Source organism: Mustela lutreola, chromosome 7 (genome assembly GCF_030435805.1).
Source record: "Mustela lutreola isolate mMusLut2 chromosome 7, mMusLut2.pri, whole genome shotgun sequence".
NCBI lineage: Eukaryota > Metazoa > Chordata > Mammalia > Carnivora > Mustelidae > Mustela > Mustela lutreola.
In genome coordinates, this window is record NC_081296.1 from 68,951,728 (window position 1) to 68,974,580 (window position 22,853).

General features: G+C 42.1%; 1 protein-coding gene and 1 long non-coding RNA gene across 5 annotated transcripts in view; one reads left to right on the top strand and one right to left on the bottom strand.

Moving 5' to 3' along the window:
- The first annotated feature begins 53 nt into the window (after nucleotides 1-53).
- LOC131836181 (uncharacterized) lies at nucleotides 54-2,060 on the top strand. The gene is made up of 2 exons (XR_009355530.1): nucleotides 54-282; nucleotides 1,341-2,060. It is a non-coding gene; the product is annotated as an uncharacterized LOC131836181 (long non-coding RNA).
- Nucleotides 1,921-22,853, bottom strand: part of TTBK2 (tau tubulin kinase 2) — a 164,890-nt gene continuing 143,957 nt past the window's right edge. For all 4 annotated transcript variants that reach the window (XM_059181301.1, XM_059181302.1, XM_059181304.1 and 1 more), the window contains 2 exons: nucleotides 12,701-13,974; nucleotides 1,921-9,010 (listed from right to left, as the gene is read on the bottom strand). In XM_059181301.1, the coding sequence (XP_059037284.1) occupies nucleotides 8,548-9,010; nucleotides 12,701-13,974 (1,737 nt within the window). In that variant the 3' untranslated portion in view covers nucleotides 1,921-8,547. The remainder of the gene's footprint in view (nucleotides 9,011-12,700; nucleotides 13,975-22,853) is intronic.

Genomic DNA, 22,853 nt, shown 5'->3' on the forward strand with positions numbered 1-22,853 from the left:
CTGGGAGGGGCGGAGCCGGCCGGCAGAGCGGCCGTTGGGCGGCTGGGCGGAGGGGCGGGGCAGAGGGGCGGAGCCGGGGCTTCCCCGGGCTGAGTTCGGGCTCAGGCCTTCGGGCAGGGCCGCAGCCGGCTCCGCGCCACCTGACCACAGCCCGGTGGCCCGCCAAGCAGAGCCGGCCGCACCGCGGTCGGCGAGGCCCAGCTCCGGCTGCCCGGGCGCGCGGGGCGACCTGTGGGGACTCGACATGACGGGAGACCGAGGACCAGGGAGAGCGGATGGATGGTAAAGATGAACAACTTTCCGGAGAGACACCTGCCTTCTACGATAAGCACACACTTTTCTTTCAAGAGGTTTTGGCCCCCCCTTTTTTTTTCTTCAAGATTTTTTTTTTTTCCGAGAGCGCAGGAGAGGGAGAAGCAGACTCTTCGCTGAGCAGGGAACCTGACTCTGGGCTGGATCCCAGGACCCCAGGTCGCCAAGATCACGAGCTAAGTGAGCCAAAGTAACGCACCTAGCCACCCAGGCGCCCCTCAAGAGTTTACGTTTTCTAGATTCAGCCGTCACCACCTTGAAGAAGTTAGGATAAAATTCGCCTAACCTCATTTGACCACTTAAGACTAAGAATTCTTGCAAGGACGATTTTTAGAATCCTCAGCCCGCTACCCTTAAACGCCTCAGGTGCACACGGAGTCACCTGTCTGTATCTTTACCTTACACCAGGTTCTTATTTCAACTGCTCTGCAAGATGAAATGTTAAGAGGCACATGCTTGAGTTATTTCTTAATTTCTCTTGTTTGGAAACACGTGATAGGCAGCTCTTTAGAGGTTGTTACTAGCTGAGATAAGAAGGGGAAACCAGGCAGGGAAAGACAGATGGCACTAACATTCCAGGTCAGACCATACAAGGTGGGGGAGAAGCAATGCCCATGTGAGTGCCTCCTGAGAGTTCCTCGGGTTCAAAGGAAGGTCACAGGTGGAAAGTAGAGGGTGGTGGGGAGCACGGTGATGGGGAGCAGGAATGACTAGTGCTTCCTGTGGAGAAGGAGAAAGTATGTTAAAAAATGAAGGGCTTAGAGGGAACTCTTAGCACTTGCTAGTTTAAAAAATATATATTTTATTTGTCAGGGCGGGGGGGGGGGTCACAAGCGGGGAATGTCAGGCGGAGAAGGCAGAGGGAGAAGCAGGTTCCTCCCCAAGCAAGGAGCCCGATGGCCCGATGCGGGACTTCATCCCAGGCAGCCGCTTAACCAACTGAGCCACCCGGTTTTTAGATTTTATTTGGGAAAGAGAAAATCCTTTTTTTTTTTTTTTTTTAAATATTTTATTTATTTATTTGACAGAAATCACAAGTAGATGGAGAGGCAGGCAGAGAGAGAGAGAGGGAAGCAGGCTCCCCGCTGAGCAGAGAGCCCGACGCGGGACTCGATCCCAGGACCCGGAGATCATGACCTGAGCTGAAGGCAGCAGCTTAACCCACTGAGCCACCCAGGCGCCCCGGGAAAGAGAAAATCTTAAGCAGACTCCACACTCCGCGGGGAATGGGACAAGGGGCTCAATCCCAGGACACTGAGATCATGACCTGAGGGGAAAGGAAGAGTCCCACACTTAACCTGCTTAACCAACTAAGCCACCTAAGCGCCCCTTAGCACTTGCAGTTTCATTACTTCATCTTCATGGGGAACCATCTCCTTGTATCCCAGAACTCTGGCTTTTATCTGTAGGGGTACTGAACACATAGCTTCTAGTCAATCCACTGCTGCTTTTTCTAGGTCACTTCTGGATGTGGTGGTACTGCATTTATAGCAACACCTTCTGTTCCCTGTTGGGCTTGTAACCTATGGTGCATGCAATAACTTTATTAAATTAGAAAAACATTTTCCCTTTTTGAAAGCAAACCATCACACAAACAGAACTACAGTGTGCATGCGGAATGAATATTTTATTACTAGATTATAAAAATAAAATACAAAATAATTTTAAAACAGAACTTAAAACACTGTACAAAGCTTTAATATGATACAAATGGGAAAATTAAATAAATAATTACACTTTTATGTACAGATGGCCTATACAAAAGCACTCCATGTTTCTGCCAATACTCTTATGTCCTCGATTGCCTGAGCAAAAATGCATAAAGAGGGCTGCTTGGAGGGAAAAGGACAATACAATACCTTTGGAGGTATTTCAAAGAGCAACTTCTCATCACTCTGGTTTCATGAAGAGGAGGAGAAAGGGGGAAAACTGTGGGATCACTAAAGTCCTCTATCCTAACTTAACTGGTTTTGCTCAACAAGAAAATTCTTCTGGTTTATGGTTCAATCTGATAGAACAATTGCCAGTAGTTCCTAACTTTCAAGAATTATATCTAAGTCAAAACTAGATGTCTCCCCTCTTTTTTCCTAAAAGCCGCAAACCGATACATAAATGACCCAATGAAATCAGCGCTGGTGATTTTAGGAATGGAGCCGCGAAGGGGATGGGAACTGTGCAAGGTGGAGGAGTGTGTGGGCTCAAGCATGGGTCACCTTTACAGTTGTCTTCTTTGTTCAGCTCACTCAATCCAATTTCAGAGCCCCTAGTGGCAGAATGCTGTGTTTCTTTCATCTTCCTAACTGTATCTTTGAAAGCTTTCTACCTTAGTGAACTAATTTATCTATCTTGTGAATTATTTAAAAAGAAAATAGTTTTGAAAAGTCCTAAGGGCTTTCCCCTCCCTGGGTTACTCCCTAAGATAATTCACATTCAAAACTCTAGTCACCTTGTTTATCATGGGTGAATGAAGAACAAAGCCCAGATTCCAAATATGGGGAAATGCTGTGAATGAATTTTTAGGGATTTTAAACTGTGTACTGTAAAGTGGGGAGAAAGGGTCATATGGCAAGGATAGTGTATATTAAAAACTTGGGTTTATGCAATGTTTTTAGCTGGATGAGTGAACAGTTCTGTACACAACATGAAACAGTAGTAAACTACTGAAAATAGAGGTAAAATTTCTATCATTAGTGTGTAAAGCTATGTCATGGGCAAATTCTCTAGTCACATAGGCCCAAAGATCTGCCTCATGGAATCCTATACTGTAGGTAGAGGAACCCAGAACCACTGGCCGGCCCATGGGTACTGAAGAGACATGGCAGCATCACCAGTGACACACACGTACTATACCCACACGGTCACTTCCAACTTAACAGGCAGACTCTCTTAAAGTTCCAAAGGATAATGAAGGAAAAGACTTCACTTCCTTTACATGTCTCCTCAGACCAAAGATCCGGCAAAGTGTAAGGAAATATTCAAGTCATTACTAAATGTTACTTCTTGGCTATTCAGTTTTTTTTGAGATCACATATAATAACCACAAAGTGATCCTGATCTAGTCACAAACTTTCATTTTCTGATCCAGATTTGCTCAAGGGGAATGATTAAACATCCAGCTTACATTCTGAAAGTCAGAGCAGATCATCATGACTCACTTAGACAAGGTACTGATGGGCCAGGACTCTATCATTTCATGTCTAGCCAAGGATTTCTCAGGGACTGAGGTGTGCAGCATCCACATTCCCCTTTAATAAAACACTAGGAATCCTGGTCCCTTGTCTTGGAGCTCGCTAAAAACTAGAGGAATTCCCCAGACACCTCCTGCAGATCCCCCTTGCACTGTCAGCAGCAGATTCTTCAGGCTCCTGAGATGGTCTGGGTTAACGTTCTCCTAATTCCAAAGGGGCAGCCAAACTACTGAGAAAATCCAATGAGAGATGTTTCCACACTCCTCCCCCATCCTTGCAGTGTACCCCAGAGTTTTACTGGATGGGGGGAGTGGAGTGGGATGTTCTAACCACCAGGGGGCAGGGGGCATTTCTGTGCACCACGTCCTCCTGTGTGGTCTGGGGACATGCAGTTGCCACGTGTTCCTTTCTTTAAGTTAAGGTCTAAACCCACACCCATGAATTTGGGACTTGGGTGAATATGGACCTGTGGGGATGGCCATAGTGGTTACACACCTCAATCTTGTAATACTTTTTGTGTTAAAACCTAGGTAACTCTTCTGCAAATAAACTGTACAGACCCAATCTCAAGAAAGTTGGACAATGCCACTGTCATCAACCCTTCTATCTCTCCTCAGTGATACAGGTGCCAAAATACGTCTCCCTTTAGGCAAAGTCCCAACACATCTGTGGTAAATGCACATAAACAGAAGTGGGCAGAATATAAAAGAGTGAATGTAAACAACTTAATTCCAAAATACATGAACATGACAGAGGAATGGTTCTCTAACATATGTCGTGTTCTGATAGATACAAAGAAATGAACAAAGTCTTGAAATATGAAAACTTTGATCTCCAAGACTATATCTAGATTTATCTACAAATTAATATATTTTCAAATAGCCAGAATAAGATGCATTTTTTTTTTCCCCTAAGCTGCTAAACTCTGAATTCTGGATCCTGTTTCTCCTATCACCAATTTCTAATGTTAGGTTAAGAATGTAGTTCCTAGAACAAAGAATCCTCTAGGGGAAAAGCATCTGTTTTTAATTCAAAGCTATCGGGTATAGAAAAACTTATTATAGTTTTAACTATCTGTGTGTGGGTTTATAAAACATGCACCAATGTACACTTTTTCCTTGTAGATTGAATGCAACCATAGAAACATTTGCATAAAAATCTGTGGCCTGGGAAGAATCTCTGATGATAACCAAAGAGCCACAAGTCCCCCTAGTGGTCAGGAGCTGAGCAGAGATACTGCACAACTAGTCCGCTGAATCAGTAAGCAGCTGGGATCTGCTTGGTATTTTAAAGCATATAATACAAAGTGGATAATGACAACAGTGGGCATCAATTACCATGTTGGTACTTATCTAGGACTGGATTGACTTGGCAACTTTTACAAAAAAAACCATTCACTTCACAACATGCAACTTAAGAAACGCAAGTGTGCTGGTGCCCTTGTCAGCAAGGCCAGCTTGCACACCGAGGTGGGAATGACGGCGCCCGCCTGAGGCTTCCCGTTCAAAGATGTTTACAGTCTGTGCTTTAAGGTTACACTTGATAAGATCCTATTTTCCTTTGTTCGCTATACATTAAAGTTAAATGCCTTTATGCTGTGCAGAAGATGGCCAGTGAAATTTTAATATTTTAACCCATCTGTATACCCTGGAGATTTGGTGGCATAATGCAAGAATGCTGCTGATGGGGACTGAAAGGTGCGAATCCATTTTCTGCTCCACCCAAGTAACTCCGGAGACTAGACATGGCGGGGTAAGGGCAAGTATGATTAGGGCTGCCATTGTGTTGTGAGAGGAGAAACCAGGACACACCTGATTTTCGAAAACTGATTTTCACTTTTGCCTCTTACTACTTTTCATATAGTTTGGCTTGACTTTAATTAATGGCCATGTCCCTCAGCTTAGATAAAATAACCAAAGTGGTTTAAAATTACTTGGATGATCTGTTTGTCACTGAAATCTGAAATATGCCATCACTTAAAAAAAAAAAAAAACAAAAAATAAGTAACTAAAACAACAAACAACCAACTCATTCTCTGTATCATATCTTAAAGCAAAAACAAAAATCCTTGTGCCAAAAATGTTTTGCTCAGGGCTGCCAACTTCTCTTTTTAGCCTGAGACACTGAATATCTAAAAGCACAAACTACGCTTTTAAAAACCATAAAGTAAATCTCTATATGATAGTACTTTTACGTGGACCTATTGATACATATAACTAGTCTGTTTTCTTTTGAAAGTATCAGAGCTGAAACATCTTTGGTTAACTCTTTCCTCTACATGCAAGATGAAGTATTCTTATACACTGAGGCTATTTCTCTCTGGATACGGAGTTCGTCGGTGCCATCTGGAAAAGGGGGCAACATAGTGGAAGAGTTGGGAGAAAAACAGAAGAAACCAAGACAGAGAAAACACCCAATTGCCATGTTGCCATCACTGTTTGTTTCGACCTCTAGAAGAGAAATACCAATAACACACACACATGACTATAGCCTCATCTGCTTTTCCAATGGTTATGATGGGCATGCTTCTAATGACAGGGGTCAGGATTTAAAGCTGGCTACTTTTAGCACAATTTAGCTAATACAAGAGAAAAAAGAAGATAATTCCTTAATTGTAGACTGCTCCACTCCCCCACCATCCAAAAAGTAGTGAGGTGCAAAGAGCAATGTAGAATGGCAATTTTTAAGAGTTTTTTTTTTTCCCTTTAAATCAATTTATGTCAGACCCATGATTATTGCCCTAGTTTATCCCCTTTAACCATAAGGACAGAATTATGTGATTAACGTGACAAATTTTTGAGCCAGTATTACAAGCGTGTCCCAGTAATTTTTTCCCCTATCAAAATCTTTTAAAAGTGAAAATTAAATAGCCTATCTTGGCTTGAAGGCTGCCAACCCTTGCATTATACACAAAGAAGGCAAGAAGAATCTGAAGGGTCCCATGCCAAGAACATATTTTTGGAAAATGAAGACAGGCGAGGCCCAAGTGTACACGAGGCACACAATAAAAAGGAATCTCACCATCTGTGATCTTGAAATTACAAATGGAGAAGGAGAAAGAATGAGTTTATATAAGCATATGTTTCTCTATATATTTATAAATATTTATACCATTTACCATGAAGACATGCAAGTAATGTTATAGCAAATATTATACAATATCATACAGAAGGACTGGTCTTCCAGTATTACAGTTGCTTTAGTTACATAGCAAATATGTCTTATCTATTGCATTCCTCTGTAGTGCTTGAAACCGGAGAGAAATTAAGATTCCACACTATGCTACATTTCTTACAGGAGATCGTATAGGACTCGATAGTGTTTGGAGTTTCGGGGGTTTTTTTTGTTTTTTGTTTTTTTTTGTTTTTAAAAACAGCTCCGCACAGAGAGAACGAGAAGACCAGTGCAGCTTCAGGGCAGCTTTGATGCAGCATCATTAGAATGTACTCACCTGGTGAGGAAACAGACTTCTTTCTTTTTGTGTTTTTTTTTTTCCCCCTTTTTTTTTTCTGGTTTCCAATTCAACCATATTCGATTTGGCAGCAAACACAAGGTCAAAGAGAAAGCACAGATGTTTGCTAGAAGGCAAATTGCAACAGCAAGCAGACCAATTTACCTGACCTCAATAAGGTCTGTACAACACAAAACACCTACAGAGTAGAAAAGAGCCCATTGGAAAAATCTAGCATAATTTACTTTTGCCTGATTCCTATTAGCAGAAGACTGAAATGAGAACAAACACGCTCCTCCTCGCAGCTTTATAAATTGAGGTTACAAGGAAATCAGGTCCAAAAGCCCAAACATTCAAACTAAAGCATAGGAGAAGCAGTAATAAAACAGTAAAAGATAGATATTGAGCCTAAATTTATTTCCCCAGATACTCATTCCTTATTGGCTAAATGTATATAAAATACAAAGTTTGAGGATTATAAGCCTCAACAACGTACCTAATTTCTGTTTTTCTTTCTAAATCTCTAAGAGCATAAAGTCACATTCCACAGCATCGGACTTCCCTGGTATCATCTTGGAGGTTGATATTGGAAAACAGTCAGTTTCCAGAAGACCTAAGAAAGCAAGGTCTACTCTGGTCGGTCTTCCTTCCACAAGGAGGAAATGGAGGGGAAGAGGGTTCTTTTGTCTTGAAGGGTGTTCACCCCACTCTGTCCCTCTGTCCCTAACGTGCTAACGCCTGTGCAGTAGGCTGTTTCAGCTTCTCCTTCCTTTACCTACGTTTCAGTAGTTCTTTTTCACAATAAAAATATACTGAGTTAAAAAAAAATATATACTGAGTTAACTGTTACTTTTTTCTGTTCAACAGAAAAATATTAGGGGACTAAAAAAAAAAAAACAACACACACACACACAACTGGATTGGAAATTTTCAGTATGTGCTGCTAAAAGCATATTAGAAGGTACTGTTAAAGTAAGAAAAGGGAGACTGATTCCGGGGAGATACTCTAACTTTAAAAACTGTGAAATGCAGGGAGGGTAGCAGGAGTGAGGCAAAGTCAAGGTGTGAACTCCCAGTACACGAACAAACACACGAGCCGTGTGTACACGGGCACTGGCTCCTCAGCAGCAGACTCGTTATATATCCTCCTATTGAAGCAATTCTGACTCTCCAAGGTTGGGAAGTTTTGAACGAAAATATTAAAACAACAAATTTCACTTTTGCTATATAATCTTTGAGCAATGCCTTAAAAAAAAAAAAAAAAACAGGCCGAACCCCTTAAAATTCCATTCCATTTCCTACCTTTAACTCTTTTGTTTCAAAGGCAGCTGAAAAATGAGAGTTCCTTTAATCTCCCCCCTTGGATTTTGCTGGATTGCCCCTTCCTATGCAAAGGCATTGATTCCTGATCTGCTTGCTGCCTGCCTTAGGTAATTCCTTATCATAAATTTATGTCTTCTTATAAATAATTTATCATGTTACTTTCTTTTGCAAGAGAAGATCAACACTGATTGTTTAAATAGACAGTACAGGGACACACATGCATCAGGCTGAGGAGGAGGATCTCACACCTTTCACAGAGATGCAGCCCGGCTTCTACCTGCTGAGTTTAGTGGCTGACTTACTCTTCCCGGGGGGGGCTTTAGTGCTGGCCGAGTGGTGGTGGAGGCTGCTGGATCCTTTCAGGCCATTCTTGCTGGGTTTGCAGTGCTCCTGCTGGCAGGACCTCCTGGAGGAGGAAGATCCTGAGTGGCTGGGAGGGGACTTGCTTCTCCCCAGATGCGGGGACGAACTCCTCTGGTCATGGTGGGGCCGTGCAGCCCTGGATGGTGAGGAGCTGGACGTGCGAGGCAAGGAAGAGCTTCGAGGAGAGGCACTGGGACTTCTGCGGGGGACAACTGGACTCTTGGGTGGTGTTTTTGGATTGTGGGGTGATCCTGGACTCTTGCACTGAGGAGTGCCCCGGGGCTTCTGAGATCCATTTTGAAGAATTTGGGCCAGGCGGGAGAACAGGTCTGAGTCAGAATTGCTACTCCCTAGGACTTTATATCTGCGGAGCCTTAAAAGAACAGACAAGAAATCTTTTCATTTTAATCCAAAGGCGTCCAGAAAGTCACAGTATCCTAATGATAATGTGTATAAGGTAAGTCAAGTCAGCAAACACTGGAAACAGAGTTACTCTTTCACACACCACTTGCATGAGTCTGGACAAATTACTTAACCTCTCCTTTTTTTTTTTTAAAGATTTTATTTATTTGACAGAGAGAGAGAGAGAGAGAGAGATCACAAGTAGGCAGAGAGAGAGGCAGAGAGAGAGGAAGGGAAGCAGGCTCCCTGCCTAGCAGAGAGCCCGATGCGGGGCTCGATCCCACGACCCTGGGATCATGACCTGAGCTGAAGGCAGAGGCTTTAACCCACTGAGCCACCCAGGTGCCCCAACCTCTCCTTTTCTTTTCTTCAAAGTGAAATACAGTTGACACACGATGTGTTAATTTCAGGCATACAGCAGGACGATTTCACAATTCTATACATTAACAATGTTCACCATGAGAAATTTTGTTACTGTCACTGTACAAATTTATTACAGTATCATTGACTATATTCTCTTTGCTATACTTTCCATCCCTATGACTTATTCTGTAACTCAAAGTTCATACCTCTTACTCCCCACCCTTCACCTATTTCGCCCACCCCTCCCACCCTACTCCCCTCTGGCAACCAGCAGGCTGTTCTCTGTATTTATGAGTCTGTTTCTGTTTGCTTGCTTGTTCATTCTGTGTTTTTAGATTTCACATGTAAGTGTGAAAATACCATATGATTTCACTTATATGTTCTTGGTATTTGTCTTTCTCTAATTTCACTTAGTACAATACCCTCTAAGTCTGTCCATGTTGTAAAGGGCAAGATTTCATTCTTTTTTATGGCTGAGCAATATTCTATGACATGTACACACCCCCCCCCTACATTTTTGCCCATTCATCCATCAATAGACACGTTGTTTCCATATCCTGCCTATTGTAAATAATGCTGCTATAAACCTGGGGTGCATATATCTTTTCAGATTAGTGTTTTGTTTTCTTTGGGAAAATACCCAGCTGTGAAATTACTGGATTGGGTGGTAGTTCCATTTTTCATTTTTTGAGGGAATTCCATACTGCTTTCCATAGTTGCTGCATAAATCACATCCTCACCAGCAGTGCACGTCACCTCTCCTAGCTTTTAATGGGAATGTTATCTACCTCCCAAGATTACTGGGCAGCTGAGAATAATGGCCCAAGTAAAGTATTTTGCTGGCTGGCTGCCGTTCAGAAGGACTTAAATGTTGTTGGTCCCTTTCTCCTGTGGCACGTTTGCTCTTCCTCTTCTTCTAAGTTTCTATTCATTTATTTAAGTAATCTGTATACCCAATATGGAGCTTGAACTCATGACCCCAAGATGAAGGCCGCACACACTTCTGACTGAACTAGCCAGGCACCTGGCCTGTTTGTTCTTTTAATTTTAGGATCAACTTAATGAAACATCTCTAGCATGTTAGTAAGTATGAGAGAGAGTAAACCATTTTGTATAATGCTCCAAGATAGAAATCTGGCATGTGTATATGCAGACAATAAACCCCACAACGTGAAGTACACTCACCAACATCAGGAACTACAGATCAAAGTATTATTTCAACCTCATTTAACACTTTGCAAAAGGAAAGCATAGTCACTGGTTTCTCTGGGCTTCAGTGTCTGTCTCTGACAATAGTCTGAGATTCAAGAGAGCTGGGTTTGGAGACTGACTGCCCTGTTCTTACTGGCAACAGAACTTGGGCCCCTGAATTCTATATCTAGAGAACATTCTTATGAATATCAGTGTCTCCTCTGGCCTAAATTCTTTCTGTCTCAGCCTAAAACCCACTCAGTTAAAGAATTTAAACATTAAGCTGCTTGGGGGGCCTGGATGGCTCAGTCAGTTAAGTGTCTGCCTTCAGCTCAGGTTATGATCCTGGAGTCCTGGGATCAAGCCCCAAGTCAAGCCCTGTGACAGGCTCTGTGCTCAGTGGGAGCCTGCTTCTCCCTCTCCCTCTGCCCCTGCTCATGCTCATTCGCCCTCTCTCAAATAAATTAAAAACAAACAAACAAACAAAAAACACCAAACTTTCAACTGCTGACATGCCACTCCTTATGGAAGGAAGTAGGAGAAGAACTTGCAAGGTCGTATTAGAAGCTGCAGGATGCAGGGGCATAAACAGCCATCATCACCGTCATGGGTCAGCAATAAGCTACTGATTTTTTCTCTCTTCCTCCCACCATCTACTTATTCTGACATGATGAAACTCCTTCTGGTTAAGCCTATCCTTATGGATGTTATAGTAAAGTTGGAAGAATGGAATAAAATAATTCTTCTGTGCCAGGACCTATATGGGAGAGTTGAGTGACCCCTGAATTCCCAGATGAAGTCCAGGCTGGTCAGCTCTGTGACACAATGCCACGCACTTGGCTTGGTTACCAAGTGCTACTTTTAAGGGACTCGTAAAGTGCTAAGTAATAAATGATAACCAAGATTTGTTTGCTGAAGTCCAAAGCAGCTCAAGCCACAGATGACACCATCTCTACGAAGTACAGAGGACAAGCAGAAGGAAGAGGGGGTGTGTCACTACTGTTCATGGAATCACCTTTCTAAACTGTCACAAATGACTGCTGTTTTACTCATCACCATGCTTCCTGGAGGAGTCTAGTCCCATTGGCACTTCAAATCCAATGTTTAGTTACCCTTGAACCTGAAACCCTATGGCAACTCAGAGCTAACCTTACCTAAGGGGAGCAAGTTCTGCTGGGTGATGATAAAGATAGACTCTCACTTTATACACTTCAGAATCCATAATAATAATCTATATTGTTGTACTATCTAGAATAGGCTACAGTCTTCATGTATTTTGATTTTCACCTGGTTTTTGTTCAAAGGTCATTCTTTTTCTCATTTTTCTAACAGGGCTGAGACCATTTTAGTCTGTGGAATGAATAATCGCTCTCCAACAAAAGCACTCTTAACTGGTTTGTCACCTCCCAATAGTTTACCTTCGTCTTTAAAATATAGTTACCCTACGGTCAACTCTACACAAGAATACTTCAATTAACAAGTATACCATATAGTAAATATTGAAGTAATACTTTTATTATGTATGGCTATATGTATCATCAGACCCAAGGGAAACTGCCTATAGGGGTTTTGTGTTTGTTTACTTCATTATAATTACATAAAGAGCACTGTGACCAGGACCCATTCATCAAATTATGGAAACAGTCTTTTTCACTAGAATTTGACACCATAATGACATCTCTTATAATGGGATTTGGACTAGAAAAAGCTGGAAAATCACCAAGTATCTAGTTAAAATGGACTAAAAGAGAAATGACCTTGGTTGCATGCTAATTAAACCTGGCACAAAGCTCTACATGTACGCCACCATATTGCAGTCCATATGCGCAACCATATTTGATCCTCCCCAAACCACAAGGCAAATATAAGACCTATTTTATGGATGCAGAAGCTGAGGGTCACAATGCTAGAGAGTGGGGGCGCTAAGAGTTTACTTGGATCAGTATAACCCCTTCTTCTATACTGGCCTATAAAGCTTGGGGAAGGCAGTGAAGGCAACAGATAATCAGAAGCAGGCAACAGAGAAATGAGACCACTGACGTAACATAATCAAGCAGACACAGAGAGAACATTACACACTTAACACGGTGACAACACAGAGCCTTACCTGGCTTCAACTCCAGGCCTCGTGGGAGGTTTTCCTGGTGGTGGCCGAGGCAAGAACTGAGCTGAAGTTGCACTACTGACTTGATCTGTGTTGACCCATGAAACTGGCCTTGGGATTTTGCTCTTTCTGGACTGGCAGATGATGGGTGACAGAAAGCTGTCTTCGGCTGATCTGCTCAGGTGCGAGTCTATAGCCAGTCTTGAAAAGGGAGCAAAGACCTCCTCCTCAGAAAAGGGGGTGGGAACAGTGGCTAGTCTCTCCTCCAGCAATTTATCAGAGGCACTTGAGAGATCCCCAAGGAAAGACTTGAGTTGCCTTTTTTCCACCAGAAGCCTGACGAGGTCTGGCTGATAAGCTTTCTTTTGGAGGAGCTTTTCTTTTGCGGAGACTGCAGAGGATGATTCAAAAGTTGAGTCTATCTCTTGGGCTAAAACAGGGATTCGGCTGTGTCTAGTTACAAAGGATGACCTGATCACATCCTTCCGGGATGGGGGACAATGTTCGCTCTCGGAAACACAATGAAACAATTCCCCATTTCTAGGGGCCATTTTCTCTCTCTTACCCTCTTGGTGCAAAAATGTAGACAGGTCTCCCTGCTGACCTGGCAAGTCTGCACTCCTGACATCATCATCCTTAGATGGCTTACCTTTTTGCATTGCTGCCACCTGACCTATCTGTCCTTCAACATGTGGGTCAATGACTTGTGAAGAAACTTCTGAAGTTTCAACCTCCAGAAGCTTCATTATCTCATGATTTTTGTCTTGATTTGGCACTACACTAAAAGTGTGTGTCTTTGCCACATCAAGAGGTTCAGTGGTAGCTGAGTGATCTCTTTCCACAGTTACCAAGTCTCCTGGAAGGGAGGCGATCTCAATATAATGCTGCCCTTTACTTAACTTCTCATCTTCATTATCTGACCTTAGAAGATTGCTTTTCTCTTCAGTTTCCCTAGGGAGACTCTCAAGTTCTCTCAAAGCCAGTCTGTTATGGTCAGGATGGTCATTTGGTCCTAGATCTTGAGATTTGTTACACTCTCTAATATTGGCTAACAAGTCATGACCAGTATGATCTATCTGCAGCCCCAAGTCTGTTCTGCTTCCTCCACTAGGAGGTTCACCTTCTGTTGCAACCAGGCCAGAGAAGTTCTCCTTTGGAGAATAAAGTTCCACAGTGGGTTCCACAGGCTGAAGGTCCTTCTTCTCTTGCTGTTGACCATAGTGAAAGCTTCCTGAAGTTGACTGTGTGGATGCCACAGAGGGTCTAGGAATTGTTATCTGGAGAGACAGGAGAAAAAGTGTTATGCAATAATGTGGACTATAATGAAGATGCCTGATTTGAAATTTCACATGTCAAATTCTAATTTGTAAGAGGAACACAGATATTGACCAGGTCTGCCCAACTCATATTTAAAATGAACAGCTCCAAATCAAAGTACATGATGCTCAAGCTCTCCCACCCAGGAGCTGTATAAAACAGGCTCATCCCTGCCTCTTCTTTAGCCTGCTCTGTGCTCTACAACACTGACTTCTCCAGACTGCACGACCCAGGCTCCCTTGCCTTCTGATTTCCGGCTGGGTTTGCTCAATGGGCAGCACCAACAGAGCATCAGAGTTGGAGTAGAGAAAGGTCTGGGTATTATTAATATTTTCAAAGAGGTTTATTTATTTATTTATGAGAGTGAGAGAGAGAGAGAGAGAGAGAGAGGAGAAGGAGGAGCAGAGGGAGAAGGACAAGCAGACTCTGTGATGAGTGGGGGTACCCCAACACGGGGTTCAATCCCAGGACCCTGAGATCATGACCTGAGCCGAAATAAAGAGTCAGACGCTCAACCAACTGTGCCATCCGGCGCCCCCAGGTCTGGGTATTAATTCTCTCTGCACCCTGCCCAAGGGACAGCAGCTTTGGTAGTGGCTACAGTCTACCACTTCTGACCACAGCTGCTATGGTATGGCCCCTCTCCTAGCTTTTATTCCCTCTTCCTCCTCCCACAGGACTCAAGATAGAAATCGTTCCCTCCACTGATGCTTCTGTTAGTTCTCTTAACTCTTCCCACCCATCTGTAAAAAGCTCTTCTCAGTAAATTCTCTCCAAGTCCCCTTGAGTGTGCCAGCTATTTTCTGCCAGAATCCAGATACAGGATTACAGGGGAAAAAAATTACTGTCAAACTATTGTACATTTAAAAATTCCAGATTTACATGCATTTTGTTTCCCATAACTTCTATCAATAAATGTTAGGAATATACAAGCAAAGCCATATAAAGAAAGACGTTTCCTAATGTTTCATTATCTTCTTTAATTTTTTTTTAATTTTTAAAAAAGATTTTATTTATTTATTTATTTGATAGAGAGAGATCACAAGCAGGCAGAGAGGCAGGCAGAAAGAGAGGAGGAAGCAGGCTTCCTGCTGAGCAGAGAGCCTGATGCGGGGCTCGATCCCAGGACCCTGGGACCATGACCTGAGCTGAAAGCAGAGGCTTTAACCCACTGAGCCACGCAGGCACCCCCTTCTTTAATTTTTTTTAAGGTCAAGCCTATGATACATTAAATTCTACCATCCTTCCACTGAAGTCATTTAACTCTATGTGAAGTAAGCCAAGCAGAGAAAGACAATTATCATATGGTTTCACTTATATGTGGAACATAAGGAATAGCACGGAGGACCATAGGGGAAGGGAGGAAAAGCCAAAGAAGGAGAAATCAGAGAGAGACAACCGAGAGAGACTATGGACCCCAAGAAACAATCTGGGGGTTTCAGAGGGGAGGGGGTGGAGAGGTGGGGTAACAGGGTGATGGGTATTAAGGAGCGCACGTGCTATGATGAGCACCGGGTGTTATACTTAACTAATGGATCACTGAACACTACATCAAGAACTATGTACTATACAGTGGCTAACGGAACATAATAAAAAAAAAGAGAGAAAGAGACAGAGATTCAATATCTAATAAGAATGACCCAGGGGCACCTGGGTGGCTCAGTGGGTTAAAGCCTCTGCCTTTGGCTCAGGTCGTTATCTCAGGGTCCTGGGATCAAGCCCTGCATCAGGCTCTCTGCTCCACGGGGAGCCTGCTTCCGCCTCTCTCTCTGCCTGCCCCTCTGCCTACTTGTGATCTCTCCCTCTGTCAAATAAATAAATAAAATATTAAAAAAAAAAAAAAGAATGTCCTACCTTAAGACTCCTAAAGTTTCTACATTTTCACATTTGTTAAAAGTAACATGTAAGAGGCCACCTGGGTGGCCACCCTGCCTTCAGCTCGGGTCATGATCCTGGAGTTACAAGGATCGAATCTCGCATCAGCCTCCCTGCTCAGCAAGGAGTCTGCTTCTCCCTCTGACCCTCCCCCTCACATGCTCTCTCTCTTTCTTGCTCTCAAATAAATAAATAAATAAAATCTTTGAAAGGAAAAAAAAAAGTAATGTGTAAGAAAACAAAAATGATACATAAGGAGTCAGCAAATATCAACCAGATAAACTGGTATGGAAAAAAAAGCCTTTTTGAGGAAGGAAATAAGCCAAATTGCTTCATGAAGCCAATTTAGTTCTAGGAAAACTATGGAAATTGGTCTGAATTCAAAGCAAAATGCATTTGGAACTGTTGTGGAAGATTATGCTTAGACCCCACCTTAGTCTACAGACATCAAGAAATCAGTGTTATTCCAGAGTCAGAGGTATTGTCTGGATCTGTTTCTCTGTGTGTCAGGAATACAGTTAGGTTTACAAACCTGTAAAGCTTATCCTAAGCCCAGCCCAGGAGAAAACACCTAACTCATGTCCTGAAATAGCTTCTGGATAGAAACAGTATCCTGAGGATCTGTCAGGTTAATTGAATAAAGACATGCTGTTTGGGTTCAGACATGAATTCTGACAATAAGCCCAGACCTATAATGACCTTCAGGAAAAGAGAGTAAGTTCCAGCGGTGCTGGTGCCCTTCAGGAAGTCACCTCACACCTCTATCTCTTTCATTATTCTAAAATATATTCAGGCAGATGTCAATTTCCTAGTATATTTTAAAAATCATATTGAAACCTAACATGTATAGTTACTTACTATTCAAAATGTAATTTTTAAGACCTAAGAGTGATGGTGATAAGAAAATCAGGTACAAAGTTATAAAATGCCAAATAACAAGGGAGATGACTCGACCTACATTGAAAATACACCAAAAGTCACTTCATTATTATATGTAATTCCAGAACATCAGCCAAAATAAACTCAGCAGTGTTTACACAAGTAACAGTTTACTGCTCTTTTAAGATTGGAGCTAGGGGGCGCCTGGGTGGTTCAGTGGGTTGGGCCGCTGCCTTCGGCTCAGGTCATGATCTCAGGGTCCTGGGATCGAGTCCCGCATCGGGCTCTCTGCTCAGCGGGGAGCCTGCTTCCCTCTCTCTCTCTCTGCCTGCCTCTCCATCTACTTGTGATTTCTCTCTGTCAAATAAATAAATAAAATCTTAAAAAAAAAAAAAAAAGATTGGAGCTAGGGAATCCATGCACTTCTGAGTTTAACTCATCTTAGATTCAGGATATAAAAGGATGTATGTGTGGGCACCTGGGTGGCTCAGTGGGTTAAGCCTCTGCCTTCAGCTTTGATCATGGTCTCAGTGTCCTGGGATTGAGCCCCACATCGGGCTCTCTGCTCAGCAGAGACCCTGCTTCCCCCCCACCCCCTCTGCCTGCCTCTCTGCCTACTTGTGATCTCTCTCTCTGTGTCAAATAAATAAATAAATAAATAAATAATCTTTTCTTTAAAAAGGATGTGTGTGTGTGTGTGTGATATGACAAAAGGAGTGACAATCTTTTTAAAATTTTTTTTTAGATTTTATTTATTTTTTTGTCACAGTGAGAGCACAAGTAGGTAGAGAGGCAGGCAGAGGCAGAGAGAGAGACAGGCTCCCCACTGAGCAAGGAGCCTGATGTAGGACTCGATCCCAGGACCCCAGGATCACGACTTGAGCCGAAGGCAGCTGCTTAACTGACTGAGCCACCCAGGCATCCCAAAGGAGTGACTATCTTGTACACAGAAAAGATACTCTGCCTGAATTTTTCTTGAAAAAAGATTTTGAGCAATTATGATGAACTGCATAAAATACTCTCATATAGTATTTCTATAGCACCTTAAGTTTCTAAAATATTCCTAAAACCATTTTTACTAATTCCATTTCATATCTGCCCTACATTTCAATTGGGTGCTATTTTTTACTCAAATTTCACAAATGAGAAAAAAAAAAAGGTTCAAAAAAGTCAAGGATAGGACCGAAGGGTTTTGAAAATCATGCATATTATACATAGACCACCACATGCACTATACTCAAATGAAGTCTAGAAATGTCTGCAAAAATATTATCTGACAAGATAAAAGGAGAAAAACCAAAGAACAATAGCTAAATGCAGAAAAAGGAAGACCAATTCTAAGTATAGCTGAAAATAACTTCCTTTTTTAAATATTTTAAAAATTTATTTATTTATTTATTAAAGATTTTATTTATTTATTTGACAAAGAGAGAGACAGCAAGAGAGGGAACACAAGTAGGGGGAAGTGGGAGAGAGAGAAGCAGGCTTCCCATTCAGCAGGGTGGCTGATGAGGGGCTTGATCCCAAGACCCCGGGATCATGACCTGAGCCGAAGGCAGACGCTTAATGACTGAGCCACCCAGGTGCCCCTGAAAATAACTTCCCACGCTGGGACACTTTACAATTGGACTAAATCAATGATCCACCAGTAAGCCATATGCATTTTTTATATCTTTAATTTCTATAATTTACAAACATCTCATTAAGGCATGAATTCACTCAAGTCCTTTCTTCTGTTCTCTAACTATATAAGGTAACACCTTTTTACAGAACTAGAAATACTTTGGTATTTTCCATTTCTTTAATATTAGTTTTACTAATGCCTACTACTCAGTTTGACTAACATCAGTCTCATTACTGTTTAGTTCAGATAAAGTAGCCTCATTATTTATCATTAACTCATGTTTATGACTGGCCAGATAGCAAGAGACAATAAACTGCAAACTAGTTATTATGTGCGTTTAACTTATAAATACCCTTTTAACTTTCATCTCATTCAAGGGCTGTAATGTTAGTAAGATAATAAAAACTCTGGGAGTTCAACACTGATACCAAACAGCCTCTCTTCCAAATAAAAGGTATGTGATTTATGAAATATCTAGATCTCAGGAGCCTGGGTGGCTCAGTGGGTTAAAGCCTCTGCCTTCAGCTCAGGTCATGATCCCAGGGTCCTGGGATGGAGCCCCGCATTGGGCTCTCTGCTCAGCAGGGAGCCTGCTTCCCTCCTCTCTCTGCCTGCCTCTCTGCCTACTTGTGATCTCTGTCAAATAAATAAATAAAATCTTAAAAAAAAAAAAGAAATATCTAGATCTCATTTTGGTTTTTTGACATATACTTTATGAGATATAGGTAGTAGAATAATTTAGTGGTTCCTACTGTTGCCAAGAATAACAGTTATATGAACACATTCCTGGTCTATTAAAAAAAACGCAAATTATTTATTTATTTATTATTTATTATTTATTTATTTAGAGAGAGAGAGAACATGAAAGGGGAGAAGCAGACACCCCACAGAGGTGGCACCCTGATGCGGGACCTGATCCCAGAATTCCAGGATCATGACCCGAGCCGAAGGCAGTGATTTAACCAAATGAGCCACCCAGATTCATGGTCTTTGAATTCTCCGATGTCTAGTGCAGTACTTGATACATAGTAAAGGCCTGATAACTAATGAACATGAGATGAGATTGCATCACTGGATTCCTGGGTCCTTTCCATGGAGCCTCTCCCAAGGGATAGTCCAGTCTGTTACTTGAACACTTCACAAAAGGGCTTCCTCTACTTTCCAAATCAAGCCATCCAATTTCTTGTCTTTTCTGTTCATAGACTGAATTACACTGTCACAGATCATTTCAGAGGTGTAATCGCATACAAACAAAACTTCTATCATTACAGTGACCAAATTTTCCAGATCAAAAATAGGTATCCGTGGTCAGACAGAGGACATGTGGCCACTCCCCAGTCAAGGTACATGCAGTCGATACAGATTTCTCCTACAAAATCCATTTCAAGTTATTCCAGAAAGTCTTTACCTTTTCACATGACTAAACTATACTATTAATACATTATATGGATTATTCCTTTCTTCAGTGGAGGCTCTGAGTAGTCCCTCTAGTTTATACAAGGGCTCTAAACAGTCAGTGGAACCCATTTCGCTGGGAAAACCACATGAAACTGCTATTTCAAATGAGTCGTACCACTAAAATGTCTCTCAAGTTCTCACTGCAATTTTCACAGTTCAATCCCTCATCATATTTGCTTGAATTAATGCCAAAGTCTCACTGGCTGCTGCCCCAGCCCATTTCCCCCACTTGGCTCTCAAATAGCATGTTATTCCTCGCCCTCAATCCTGGCAGTTTCTTGTCCCACAGCCCACACAGCTCAGCAGAGCAGGTGAATCCCCGTTATCACCTTACCTTCTGTAGCTCTTCTTCAGCCTTTTTCCTTTGTCCTAAGAAAAGGGCACTTATATTCTAGACCACTCATTTAAACTCTGAACTCTGATGCTTTAAGCCTCTATGTTTCTGTATGTACTGTGTTCTTTGCCTGATAACCCTGCATCTCTTTCCAGCAAACTAATTCATCTTTCAGAGCCCTCTTACTTTTGAAGTGCACCTTAATCTTTTTTTTTTTTAAGATTTTATTTATTTATTTAACAGAGACAGACAGCCAGAGAGGGAATACAAGCAGGGGAAGTGGAGAGGGAGAAGCAGGCTTCCCGCCAAGCAGGGAGCCCGATGTGGGGCTTGATCCCAGGACCCTGGGATCAAGACCCAAGCCGAAGGTAGACGCTTAACCATCTGAGCCACCCAGGCGCCCGAAGTGCACCTTAATCTTCCCAGGAAAAGATTTTTAATTTTTATTTCCCTTCCAATTATGAAGGTAGTGTATTTTCAAAATTTCAGTTTTCATGGTAAAAAAAAAGAGTTTTGATAATAAACCCCCCCTGATATTGCACTCCTTACTCCTAGGCATGTCCACCTGTGTCCTCGTTTGTGTACACAGATCCACTAGAATCACTTCATGCTCTTTAAGGTAACTGTTAGACATAGGCCTTTGGTGCCAACTGATTATCCCTGGGGTAGAGTAAAGCCTAGAACGTAGGAGACAACCAATAGAACTGAAGGAATGAAAAGAAGAGGACTAAGGCAATGCAATCACTGCTGATCTGATTTTTGTAGAACTGGGATTGATACCGCTGTAAGTCAGTCAGAGGAATCCTCTTAATAGATGTTGACTACCAGACAGATCACACACACACAAAAAATTACATGACTCCCTTTCTCTCTGTCCTGTTCCCACTGTGTGCATTATTGTACACCTCCTTTCTTCTTCTCAATGTCTAAGAAATAAGTCAATGAGAAAATTCCTTCAGGATGTTGATAATCCCCTGGTGTGGGAACATAACAGAGTCTACTCCAGTAGCCACCTGCCTCTTTATAGATGATCTCACTGTCCTACGGTTTTGTGTCATCAGTGCAAAAAAGGACAATATTCCCTCTGCTTTCTACACAGAGTTGTTGTTAGGATCAAATATGAATGTATTCTATGAAATATAAACATAAGATTAATATGGCAGCCAGTCTCTCTGATGGCTCCAATGACCTCTGTCTCCTGGTATTCATACCCTTGTCTAGTCCCTTCCACACTGTAATGGAGTTGGTCCACATGACCAACAGACCCACGAAGTGCTGGTGTGCCCCTTCTGAGATAAAGTTGTAAAAGAAACTATGGCTTCCATCATGGTGGAGTCCTATTCACTCTACCACCCCATCTCTTCCCCTATCTCTGCCTCCTTCTCTCCTCAGTCTGTGCGAAAGCCAGCTGCCATGACAAGAATGGAGAAGAAGTGAAGCCTCTGGCCAATAACCACGGAGTGTGCCTGGAAGGGGATCTTCCCATCCCAGATGAACCTTACAATTTCAACTCTAGGTGAACTCAAGGTGATAGCTTGACAGCAGCCTCATGAAAGACCCTGAGCCAGAACCATCTGAGCCATTCTTGCACTCTTAACCCTGAGAAACAGGGTGAAATAACTGTGTTGTTTAAAGCTGCTAAGTTTGGGGTAATTTGTTACACAGCAACAGGTAATATTGGTGGTGTTATTATTGCCCAGTCACATTTACACAGCTTCCAAAGGTAACATTAAAATGAAACAGTGGCTTTCTAAATGACAATCTAGAACCAAGAGACCATGTGGTACAATCTGCCTTGATACCCGGTAAGAAAGATGTCTTCCACTTCTACATTACTTTTCAAATTCAACCTTCTCCCTACCAACAGTGATTACCCAAGGTCACATAAAACTGGTCATATTCTTCCCTACAGCTCCTGCCATTCTGGACCAGTTGTTAGACCTCTTTTGAAAGCAGTTTATTTTTCCTTCTCTATCCTTGTTCACTTATGCTCTCTTAATTTTGTCTCTGCATTTTCTAATCAAAACATAATTTAATATTTGTCCTGTAAGCCAAAGGTTGGTCTTATTTACTTCCTGTAAATCTGTGTTGCTTCGCATCTTTTTAGAAATGACTAACAGTGGGTCAATTTCTTTTTTTTTTTTTTTTTTTTTTTAAGATTTTATTTATTTATTTGACAGACAGAGATCACAAGTAGGCAGAGAGGCAGGCAGAGAGAGAGGGAAGCAGACTCCCTGCAGAGCAGAGAGCCCGATGCGGGGCTCGATCCCAGGACCCTGAGATCATGACCTGAGCCGAAGGCAGAGGCTTTAACCCACTGAGCCACTCAGGCGCCCCTCAATTTCAATACTGTTTACCCAAGGAAAAACACTTAATTTCCAGTAAAGCCCCCAAACAATTTCTTCCAAATCTAGCAAATTTATCCATCTTTCAGGATATATTATCTAAAAAGTTTACACATGCTATTTGATAATCAGTGGTTTCATGTGTAGGGATAAGGGAAGACCTAACGAAGGCTCATGAATCTGTACTAAGACACAAAGAGAACTAGAGGGTGCTAAAACTCATCGGTTAGTTTATTATGCCAACTATGACTATAATACAGATAAACTTTTGCTTTGCCCATTTTTATAGCTCTTACCTATTTTGACATCAATATACTTTCCCTT